The sequence below is a fragment of the Polypterus senegalus genome, chromosome 11 (genome assembly GCF_016835505.1).
Source record: "Polypterus senegalus isolate Bchr_013 chromosome 11, ASM1683550v1, whole genome shotgun sequence".
Taxonomy (NCBI): Eukaryota; Metazoa; Chordata; class Cladistia; order Polypteriformes; family Polypteridae; genus Polypterus; species Polypterus senegalus.
In genome coordinates this window covers 27,211,386-27,223,989 of record NC_053164.1, presented here as the reverse complement: position 1 = coordinate 27,223,989, position 12,604 = coordinate 27,211,386, and the positions used below count along the sequence as shown (strand labels likewise).

The 12,604-nt window shown below is 36.4% G+C and overlaps 1 protein-coding gene across 1 annotated transcript in view; it reads right to left on the bottom strand.

The window, feature by feature from the left end:
* LOC120539728 (cytochrome P450 2C11-like) overlaps window positions 1-12,604 on the bottom strand; it is an 82,663-nt gene that overhangs the window by 43,954 nt on the left and 26,105 nt on the right. The window contains exon 9 of the mRNA XM_039770111.1: window positions 10,656-10,832. Within this exon, the coding sequence (XP_039626045.1) occupies window positions 10,656-10,832 (177 nt within the window). The remainder of the gene's footprint in view (window positions 1-10,655; window positions 10,833-12,604) is intronic.

The window sequence follows — 12,604 nt, the reverse complement described above, 5'->3', positions numbered from 1 at the left end:
TGCTAAATGGTGAGAATCAAACCACCTACAACTGAACACCAGCAAAACAAAGGAGCTAGTGGTGGATTTTAGGAGGTCTAGGGCCCTCATGGACCCTGTGATCATTAGAGGTGACTGTGTGCAGTGGGTGCAGACCTATAAATACCTGGGAGTGTAGCTGGATGATAAATTGGACTGGACTGCTAATACTGATGTGCTGTGCAAGAGAGGACAGAGCCGACTATACTTCCTTGGAAGGCTGGTGTCCTTCAACATCTGCAATAAGATGCTGCAGATGTTCTATCTTGTTGGTTGTGGCGAGTGCCGTCTTCTACGCAGTGGTGTGCTGGGGAGGCAGCATAAAGAAGAAGGATGCCTTACACCTGGACAAACTAGTGAGGAAGGTAGGCTCTATTGTAGGCATGGAGCTGGACAGTTTGACATCCGTGGCAAAGCAATGGGTGCTGAGCAGGCTCCTGTCAATCATGGAGAATCCACTGCATCCACTGAACAGGATCATCTCCAGACAGAGGAGCAGCTTCAGCAGCAGACTGCTGTCACTGACCTGCTCCACTGACAGACTGAGGAGATCGTTCCTCCCCCACACTATACGACTCTTCAGTTCCACCCAGGGGGGTAAACATTAACATTATACAAAGTTGTTGTCTGTTTTTACATGCATTTTTTATTACTCTTTAATTTAATATTATTTTTTTTCTAAAGCCGGAGCACATTTCTTATATTTTAGACTATGTTATGAATCAGTGTTTTGTGATTACTCATTATGTGAGTTATCATTTTTTGCAAAACTGACACTATATGGGGTAGAATCCCCAGATATATATATATATATATATATACAGTGGTGTGAAAAACTATTTGCCCCATTCCTGATTTCTTATTCTTTTGCATGTTTGTCACACAAAATGTTTCTGATCATCAAACACATTTAACCATTAGTCAAATATAACACAAGTAAACACAAAATACAGTTTTTAAATGATGGTTTTTATTATTTAGGGAGAAAAAAAAATCCAAACCTACATGGCCCTGTGTGAAAAAGTAATTGCCCCCTGAACCTAATAACTGGTTGGGCCACCCTTAGCAGCAATAACTGCAATGAGTCTTTTACAGCGCTCTGGAGGAATTTTGGCCCACTCATCTTTGCAGAATTGTTGTAATTCAGCTTTATTTGAGGGTTTTCTAGCATGAACCGCCTTTTTAAGGTCATGCCATAGCATCTCAATTGGATTCAGGTCAGGACTTTGACTAGGCCACTCAAGTCTTCATTTTGTTTTTCTTCAGCCATTCAGAGGTGGATTTGCTGGTGTGTTTTGGGTCATTGTCCTGTTGCAGCACCCAAGATCGCTTCAGCTTGAGTTGACGAACAGATGGCGGACATTCTCCTTCAGGATTTTTGGTAGACAGTAGAGTTCATGGTTCCATCTATCACAGCAAGCCTTCCAGGTCCTGAAGCAGCAAAACAACCCCAGACCATCACACTACCACCACCATATTTTACTGCTGGTATGATGTTCTTTTTCTGAAATGCTGTGTTCCTTTTACGCCAGATGTAACGGGACATTTGCCTTCCAAAAGTTCAACTTTTGTCTCATCAGTCCACAAGGTATTTTCCCAAAAGTCTTGGCAATCATTAAGATGTTTCTTAGCAAAATTGAGACGAGCCCTAATGTTCTTTTGCTTAACAGTGGTTTGCGTCTTGGAAATCTGCCATGCAGGCCGTTTTTGCCCAGTCTCTTTCTTATGGTGGAGTCGTGAACACTGACCTTAATTGAGGCAAGTGAGGCCTGCAGTTCTTTAGACGTTGTCCTGGGGTCTTTTGTGACCTCTCGGATGAGTCGCCTCTACGCTCTTGGGGTAATTTTGGTCGGCCGCCACTCCTGGGAAGGTTCACCACTGTTTCATGTTTTGCAATTTGTGGATAATGGCTTTCACTGTGGTTTTTCTCCTAAATAATAAAACCACCATTTAAAACTGCATTTTGTGTTTACTTGTGTTATATTTGACTAATGGTTAAATGTGTTTGATGATCAGAAACATTTTGTGTGACAAACATGCAAAAGAATAAGAAATCAGGAAGGGGGCAAATAGTTTTTCACACCACTGTATATATAGCATATATCAGCAGAGTTTCTGTTTATTTCCTTGTTTAGCTCAAGAAATTTACTGCTTCTTCATTCTGTAATGCTAGTTAGAGAAGCTAGAGGCACTCCTCAGAAACAAGGAAGATATTACATTTGAAAATAACCACATTTGTATCTTCCCTGACTTCTCTCCAGCAACAGCTCTCTGGAGTCCCAAAGCTTTAGAAATGGCTTTATAACCTTTACCAGACTGATAGATCTCAATTACTTCTGTTCTCATTTGTTCCTGAATTTCTTTGGATCTTGGCATGATGTCTAGCTTTTGAGGTGCTTTTGGTCTACTTCTCTGTGTCAGGCAGCTCCTATTTAAGTGATTTCTTGATTGAAACAGGTGTGGCAGTAATCAGGCCTGGGGGTGGCTACAGAAATTGAACTCAGGTTATTTTAAAATAGGGGGCAATTACTTTTCACACAGGGCCATGTAGGTTTGGATTTTTTTCTCCCTAAATAATAAAAACCACCATTTAAAAACTGCATTTTGTGTTTACTTGTGTTATATTTGACTAATGGTTAAATGTGTTTGATGATCAGAAACATTTTGTGTGACAAACATGCAAATAATAAGAAATCAGGAAGGGGGCAAATAGTTTTTCACACCACTGTATATATAGCATATATCAGCAGAGTTTCTGTTTATTTCCTTGTTTAGCTCAAGAAATTTACTGCTTCTTCATTCTGTAATGCTAGTTAGAGAAGCTAGAGGCACTCCTCAGAAACAAGGAAGATATTACATTTGAAAATAACCACATTTGTATCTTCCCTGACTTTTAACTCCAGCAACAGCCACTAAACACGGGCAGCCTTTTACAACATCAAACAGCGGGTTACGAGGAAGGGACTGCGTCAAATACAACCTCGTGTATCCGGCAAAACTGTGGAATGGCAGGGTCAAAGAGAAAGAGAGCAGGCCTGATCTATACCTAATCTATTCTATTAATCTTTATAATTATAACTACCAACGTAATAATGGCAACAACTCTAGGGGAAATAATAAATTAAGGCCGAAGCTGTCTCACTACCAGTTAAGACTATAAAATAACATCAAAAACTCAGAATCAGTGTCTCCATGATGGGACAGTTAACCTCGTAAGCTGGAATGTTAAAGGCCTGAATCACGAATTAAAGAGAAAGAAAGTACTTCTCACCTAACAGGTCTAAATGCTAAAATAGTATTTTTACAGGAAACCCACTTACTAAGCAAGGATCAGTTCCGGCTACAAAAAGACTGGACTGGCCAAATGTTCCATTCTAGTTTTACGAAGAAAACTAGAGGTGTGGGAATTCTCATACATAGAACAGTACCATTTGTAGCATCAGATGTAGTATTGGATCCTGAAGGGAGATATGTAATGGTCATGGGAGACTTATCTAACTGTAAAATGATTTTGATAAATGTTTATGCACCTAATGTTGATGATAAGGAATTTATACAAAATTTATTTGCATCCATTCCCAATCTGAACACTCATAAAGTTATAATGGCTGGGGACTTTAATTGTGTTCTAAATCCACTTTTAGATAGGACTTCCTCCACAGGGGAACGCATCTAACACGCAAAGATAATTACAAAGTTTATAACTGATCACAACTTATCAGATCCCTGGAGGTTTTTAAACCCAAATTCAAGAACATATTCTTTCTACTCACCAGTACATCATTGCTACTCAAGGATTGATTACTTCTTTATAGACAATAACTTCTTGCCTAAGATTAAATCTTGCAAATACGATGCTATTGTTATTTCTGACCATGCACCTATGATCTTGGAGCTAAAATTACTAAGCCCCATACACTCACCCCACAGATGGCCTCAACCCGCTTCTATTAGCTGACGAGAATTGTACTGAATTTATATCCAAACAAATCAAATTCTTTCTAGAGACAAATACATCCCGAGATCTCTGCAGGAATACTCTGGGAAACTCTTAAGGCCTTCTTAAGAGGACAGATTATCTCATATCTTTCCCACAGAAATAAATCGAAGCCAAGAAAGTAGCAGAGATAAAAAGCGAAATTACTAAAATAGATGAAGAACATGCCAGACTACCAAGTGAGACTCTACATAGGAGGAGGCAGGCTCTACATTCAGAATTAAACCTCTTGACAACTAAAGAAACTGAACAACTAATTTACAAATCCAGACATCATTATTATGAACATGGAGAGAAAGCTAATAAGCTTTTAGCTCAACAAATTCACAAGCAAGAAGTGCGCAACGCAATCTCGGTAATCACTAACACGAACGGAGATAAAATCATCGAACACAAAAATATAATGCACACTTTCAGAGACTACTATAAATCCCTATATACTACTGAGTTTAAAGAAGACAATATACAATCTAATGCATTTCTGGATACATTACAGATACCACAAATAGACGCTTTTAGTGTGGAGGAACTTGATAAACCTCTGGCATTATCAGAATTACTAGATGCTATAAAGTCACTCCAAGGCTGGAAAGCAGCAGGCCCTGATGGCTACCCTGCAGAATTTTACAAGAAATTCTCCACTCAGCTAGCTCCCCTCCTATTAGCAACATTTACAGAAGCCAGAGATAACCAATCTCTTCCACAAACCTTTCGCCAAGCACTAATCACTGTTTTCCAAAACAAAATAAGGACTTATTACAATGTGCATCATACAGACCAATTTCACTTCTGAATAACGACGTTAAAATACTCTCTAAAATCATAGCTAGAAGGATGGAGAAAGTGCTCCCTCGTAATATCACAAGACCAAACTGGATTTATTAGGGGCCGACACTTATCTTCAAATCTTGACGCCTGTTTAATGTAATATACTCACCAACTAAATCAAACACCCCAGAAATATTATTATCATTGGATGCAGAAAAAGCATTCGACATGATTGAATGGAAATACCTTTTACTATTTGGAGAAGTTTGGGTTTGGCCCAACATTTGTGCATGGATTAAATTACTGTATACTAACCCAGAAGCTTCAGTTTGCATCAACAACATTTGCTCAGACTACTTTAAACTAGAGCGTGGCACAGACAAGGATGCCCTTGTCACCGCTGCTGTTTGCATTGCCATTGAACCACTGGCAATACATTGTCGAAATACTGATCAGATAAAGGGGATTAGCAGAGAAGGACTGGAACAGAAAATCTCATTATATGCAGATGATATGGTACTGTATATATCGGACCCAGAAAATTCTGTGCCTGCAGTCTTAGCAGCACTCACAGAATTTCAAAAGATCTCTGGTCTCAGAATTAATCTGAATAAAAGTGTACTCTTTCCAGTGAATTCTCAAGCATATAATATTAGATTAGACACCCTACCTTTTATCATTGCAGAACAGTTTAAATACCTCGGGTAAACATCACAAGTAAACATAAAGCTCTTTATCAACAAAATTTCGCGTCTGCATGGAAAAAATTAAACAAGACTTGCATAGATGGTCAACCCTTCATCTCACACTAGCTGGAAGAATTAACACTGTTAAGATGAATATTCTTCCTAAGCTCCTTTTTATTTCAAAACATCCAATATACATTAATAAATCATTCTTTAAGCAATTAGATTCAACAATAACCTCATTTATTTGGAATTCAAAACATCCACGCATCAAAAGAGCGACCCTACAAAGACAAAAGGCAGAAGGCGGCATGGCTCTACCTAACTTCCAGTTTTATTACTGGGCAGCAAATATACAGGCGATAAGAACCTGGACACAAATAGAAGAACATACACAGGCTTGGACCGCAATAGAAGTAAAATCCTGCAGTACTTCTTTGTATTCCTTGCTCTGTGCTCCAATAAACACACGTTATCGGCAATATACAAATAACCCAATTGTGCTCCACTCACTTAGAATCTGGAACCAATGTAGAAAGCATTTTAAGACGGAGAAGCTTCTATCTGTGGCACCTCTGCAAGAGAACCACCTCTTTCAACCTTCACAAACATATGCAGTTTTAATATCTGGAAAAATTTGGAATTAACTTGCTTAGAGATCTTTATATAGACAACGTCTTTGCATCCTATGAACAATTACATTCCAAATTTAACATTCCAGCTACACATTTCTTTCACTATCTTCAAATCAGGAACTTTGTTAAACAGAACCTTCCAGATTTTCCTCATCTTGCACCCTCATCCATGCTGGAAAAATATTGCTCAATCTTCAAGGACTTAGACTCCATCTCTACAATATATAAAATCATTTTACAATCCCTCCTTTCAAAGATCCAAGAGGACACTGGGAAAAGATCTCTCAATTAATATATCAGAAAAGGAGTGGAAAGTAGCAATGCAGAGAATTCACTCGAGCTCCATATGCAAAGCATACAATTATACAACTCAAAATTATATATCGAGCACATGTCTCGACTAAAACTCTCCAAAATGTTTCCAGGGCATGATCCAACCTGCATACGTTGCAACCAAGTCCCAGCCTCACTGGGTCACATGTTCTGGGTCTGCACCAAATTAACATTATTCTGGACAAAATTTTTAATTACCTTCAGACAGCCTTGGACTCACAATCCCTCCTAACCCATTAACAGCTGTGTTTGGGGTTCTTCCAGAGGGTTTAAAGTGGAGAAAGACAAACAAATTGTGATTGCATTCACTACACTCTTGGCACGCAGACTTATTCTGATAAACTGGAAGAACCCAAACTCTCCTTTTTTAAGTCAGTGGGAAACCGATGTGTTATATTATTTGAAATTGGAAAAAATCAAATACTCAGAGGATCTGTACAGACTTTTTTCAAAACATGGCAGGATCTAATCAGTAATATTTTAAAATAAGTTCATGAAACACAGAGAATTTATTAATTTAGGTATGTTTACAAGCCTTAAATTTTACGCCATTTAGCTTGGTCTCTCTCTCAGGGCTGGGGATCGATCTGTTCTTAACCTAATTTTTCTATTTGTAAAAACTTGATTGCTTTGTATGGATTCCAATAAAATTAATAAAAGAAAAAAAAGAAAAGCTAGAAAAGTAGGGTCAGCTGCCACTGTAGATGTGTATACCTTTGTGAAATTTATTTTACATGGGTGTAGTGTTTAAACCTTAAATTTAGAAATCTGGTATAAAGGAAGTATTTAATGTGAGAATAATAAAAGACTTAGAACTGATCACTGAGACACACCATATGTAATATACTGTACATTATTGACATATAGTCATCAAGAGTTACAAAGAATTTTATCGCTCCCGTGCATGAAACCAGTTTAAAGCACTACGAGAAAGGTTAATCCAATACTGAAGTATCAGCGTTTAGTCTTAAATCTTTAACTACTTCCATACAATTACTAGATCTTAAACTGAACTAGTACTTTAAAAATAGACATTTTATTTAAGTACTCACCAAGTTGTTTCTTAAGCAAAGGGTATGGCTACTACAGTTTAAAGAATCTGTAAATATGTGAAAGTTTGATTAACAATAAACTATAATTAGTGCATAATTGGTTAATCAGTTCCTCTTATTTGAAGTCTGTTAGATTTAGATAGATTTTAGATAGTGGACAGCTTGAGTTGAGCAATTATTCTGAAAAGTTCAAGTACATTTATTTCAGTTTGGTGCAATGAATGTGGGGAGGGTCAACAAAGTCTGTATTTGAGGTCTATATTATAATAACTTTTTCTGCCAAAGTGTCACATTTATTTCTTGTTCAATGTGTTCATCAAGTACATGGCTGGTTCTGGATATCAACAACAACAACAACATTTATTTATATAGCACATTTTCATACAAACAGTAGCTCAAAGTGCTTTAAATAATAAAGAATAGAAAAATAAAAGACACAATAAGAAAACAAAATAAATCAACAATAATTAACATCAAATAAGAGTAAGGTCCAATGGCCAGTAGGGACAGAAAAAACAAAAAAAACTCCAGACGGCTGGAGAAAAAATAAAATCTGTAGGGATTCCAGACCATGAGACCGCCCAGTCCCCTCTGGGCATTCTACCTAACATAAATGAAACAGTCCTCTTTGGATTTAGGGTTCTCACAGAAAGGATTGGTGATGATGGTCATGTAGAATTCTGCCTTTTAATCCATCAACATTGTTGGAGCATCATGAAGCTTTGAGTAGGTGGAGGTGGCGCAGGCCACCACCACAAAGAAACCGGAAAAAGAAACGGAAAAAGAGAGTAGGGGTCAGTACGGATTTTAGAGCCACCATGAGTAATTATTATGAGGAAATTGAACATGCAGAGTATCAGGATTAAGTTAAATTAAGTTAGATTGAAGTTATCAAAAGGCTATATATTGGCTAAAAGGATATATATATTGTCATTAAAACATTTTGAAGAAATAAAATGGTGTCACAGATTGAACTGATGCATTGTATCTAACTATGTAAGTTCTCAGAATTTCATAATGTACTGCTGATTTAGATGGTTCTCCATTTTCTGATTCTCTGTACACTCTGCAGTGTACATACTGCTGTAATTTACCAAGCAACTGTGGTAGCAGTGGATACTTTAACACATTTTTCTGGTGGTACTATGTGAATTGTGGCCATCAGCTTAGTATTAAAATTGCCCACCTATTTACAATTCCAGTTGTATTAGAAAAAATACTGAATTCTGTCAAACTATTAATAGGAGAAAATGTGATGGCAGTCACTGCATAAATAATAATAATGTCTCCTAAAAGATGTGTTTGGTTTTAATCATAGATGTTATGCAAAAGAAAACACAGTAGTGATCTGAAATGCCTGTATCTAGTATTTGAATCACATCAATTTGAATTCACTTAAATAATATTAAATTTAATATATCAGACTGAGACCAAAGAAATAAACTAGGTTCATAAATTCCCTTGCTTTGAAGTCGTATTGATTATATGAAAATTGAAATAACATACTATTAGAAAATTGTCATAGCTAATTATTATGAATGATAAGAAATTCTTAGAAAAATTAGGTACTATATTTTGGTGAATGGTAAATGATTAATACTGTATATGAATAAGTAATACTACTTTAATAATGACGACAAGATATCGAAAAGCATCAAAAATACCAACATTAGTATCAAAAAATGTAACAGGCTCAAGAAACTATTTTCCAATCCATCACCATTTGTGCCTTGACAATAAACAAAATAAAAAATTGGGAGAAGTTTCAAGTAGTCCAGCTGTTCCATCACTCAAAAAATCAATAAATAATCGATTTTCTCCATCAATTGTACAATCACCAACATAAAACATCTTAGTTAGAGCTCAGAGATTAAGTAAATTCATTTTACAGGTCTCAGAAAGAAACATTGAAATTGTTTCTTTTGGGCACAGTGACAGAGTGATAGAGAGAGAGTACAAATGATCAAATCCATAAAATGAGTTTTCTTTTCTTTTCTAATAAGCCTGGGTTGGAGACTTCTATGTCTAGCTAGGGACGTTGACATGCAGACAATGATATGCCGAGTTTCATGGTTTGCAGACTCAGAATAGATAAATGAAATTTTATCTTTAGCACAAACTGCCCAGTTTGACACCTTTTGTGTACAGTCACTCTGAAAGATCTACAGTATGTATGTTCTCAAGGTGATCATTCAAAAATGTTTAATATAACCTCCATAAATGTATTAGTCTATATTTGTTTTCTACTTTGCTTTTAAAAACAAACAGGAAGCTGGAACTTGTAGAAAGAAATATGTCAGTCACCTTGTAATTGGAGAAACATCTGAATTGGCGAAAGCCACAATAATTCAGGGTTGTTCAAAGGAAATTTAATGATTTATTTCAACAGATAGAAATGCATAATAAACAAGAATAGCTACATCATATATTTAAAATATTAAAATGTGTGGATCAGTTTAAATGTTTAAAGTCTAAGTATTCTTGATTGCAACAGAAAATTGTAATTTTTCACCGTCTGATAGAGATCCATAGAGAACAAGCTACCTAGTAAATGATCAAAAATTAAAAATAACATCATATTCATAACCGATAATACAATATCCTACATGATTATATTTGAGATGTGTCACCTTCTAGTAGGGGCTCTTAGTGACCTAGGACCACTGATGAAGAATCAAATATCACAAACATTGTCATAATCATGATCAGCAAACTTGAAAGAACATTAAACAACTCTCCATGTGCCTTTGTTACCGATCCCCATCCAAATGCCTGCATTACCAATACCTATTTTTTCAAAGTTTGGTGAAATGGACTTACTTTGATCCCTCATACCACATTAAGTTGTGCACCCTGGGAATCAGTTGATGTGGCATACACAGTTTCCAAGTGCTTCTGATCATCTTTGCTAAAGACATGTATTGGTTTACTCTTTATCATGACACTGAAAAAGTCATGATCGAAAAATGGCCTAAACATTAGGTGTAGAGGGCCAAAAATAGGGGGATTTCTGGGGTGGGGAGTTGTACTAAAAAGCTTGACACCTTTCACAACTAGCTATCAAGACGAGAGAAACAGTATATCATAAAAACTGAAGTGATTACAAAGCTTTCATAAGTAATTCTTATGAAGACAATAACAGCATTTCCTCTTCTCTTTCAGTGACGAGGAGTGAACAGAATCTTGTAGATCCGAGGAACATTTGTAAAGGAACTTGCACTTGGAGCGAGACTGATGTTCTTGGGGTCATCATTAGACCAGAATGTGAATTTCTGCAGTAGAGTGGTAAAAAACAGGAACAACTCCATCCGAGCCAGAGCCTCCCCTACGCAGATTCGCTTCCCTATACAAGAAAAAAAAAGTAACATTAAAAACAAGGGGAATTGAACGTTTCTTGAGCTGGCAGAAAAAAGAGATCCGATCTTAATTCTAATGTTCCCTATAATGGAATATAAGAAGGAGGATTTGTTCCTAAAGGTAAATTCACATTTTGTCTGCTAGCTGTATTCTTTTTTTCACCAAGTCCTTTTTTTATACTGTTCTTTTAAAAGTGGTCTCTGTGATATGGTACAGAAACTTTATTATTTCAACAGAACTTACTAAACAATAAAATAAATAAATAAATAAATATTGCTGCAGTACAAGCCGTGTGGAGAACAATGACCAAGAGCATTTCTGGACTGATGAGCATGTCCTGCTCTGAAAGATTAAGGGAGTTAAATTACTTTAATCTTTGGCAGAGAATGCTGCATACTGTTGAATATAATTTAAGTCTTCAAAATTCTGAAAGGCATCGATAAAAGTGAATGTAAAACAATGACTTGTGTACTAATGGACATTAGTGGAAATTAAGGAGAAGTGCATTTAAGACAATATATATCCAGAAACAGCCATGGACTTGATGAGCACATTGTCAGGAAATAAATGTGACACTTTGGCAGAAAAGATTTATTATAATATAGACCTCAAATACAGACTTTGTTGACCCTCCCCACATTCAATGCACCAAACTGAAATAAATGTACTTGAACTTTTCAGAATAATTGCTCAACTCAAGTTGTCCACTATGATCTAAATCTAACAGACTTGCACAAAGTGCTATAGGAATCAGGAACACAGTACTTAGTCATGGGTTTGAAGCAGAAATATTGACACCTTTTAAAATACCTGGACAATTGGGAATGAGCAAGCTTTGCGTGTATTGGGTGACTAACATATAGACTTCTGAAATCCATATCGATTGTATGACTCAAAAAAGCCCACACACCCAGTCAACATTAATTGCTTTAATATTTGCAGCATTCAGTCTTGGAAAAGCAACAAGGAATGCTGTCAACAATCCCTTCTCTGCTTAATGACATTACAAAGTAGACATTACTCTGTAGATCTGAAGAGATGCCACACGCACCCTGCTGTATAGATTTAGCCAAATGTGACCTTCACCTGTCCCATAGTCTAAAAGTCTGTCTACATGGGATATGCAATTATAGTAACGTCAAGATGTCAAGTTGGTTACAAAACAACAGATTCAAGACAAAACATTTTGAGCAGCTCAGAAAAGATTTATTAATGTTATAAATAGTGTATTAGAGTTCACAGTGATTATGTGTAAAAATAAACTGGTATTTCTCTTAATAGATTAGACTCTGGACTTTGATTATCCCATGTATATCTGCACTGTCTATTTGTTGATTTGGTAAAAACTTTACATGTTGTCACTTTTCAACCAGTGATGAATGGAGGATATGTAACAAATAGTAAAATATAACAGTCTGCCAGCACTTACGAAAAAGCAAATATGGGTAAAAAAACGTTGAATTCTGTCAATGTGCCAATTTGGGTTAATGATAAATGCATTAAAACACCACTTTTAATTATTGCACCAAAACCGGTTGATGTCAGATGCATCTGTCCACAAAATCCCACACTGCACCAACATTTCAGGCAAACACGAAATCAAGTAAAATGTGATGTAATGGCAAATGTGCGACCATGGCAATACTCTCAATCAATTTGCCATCATCAGCTAATTCCAAAATTTGTTATTGAGGTTGAAAAAAAGTCACTGTGCCAAACCTGGCTAACTGTACTACACATAGTTAGTGTGTCTGTCAG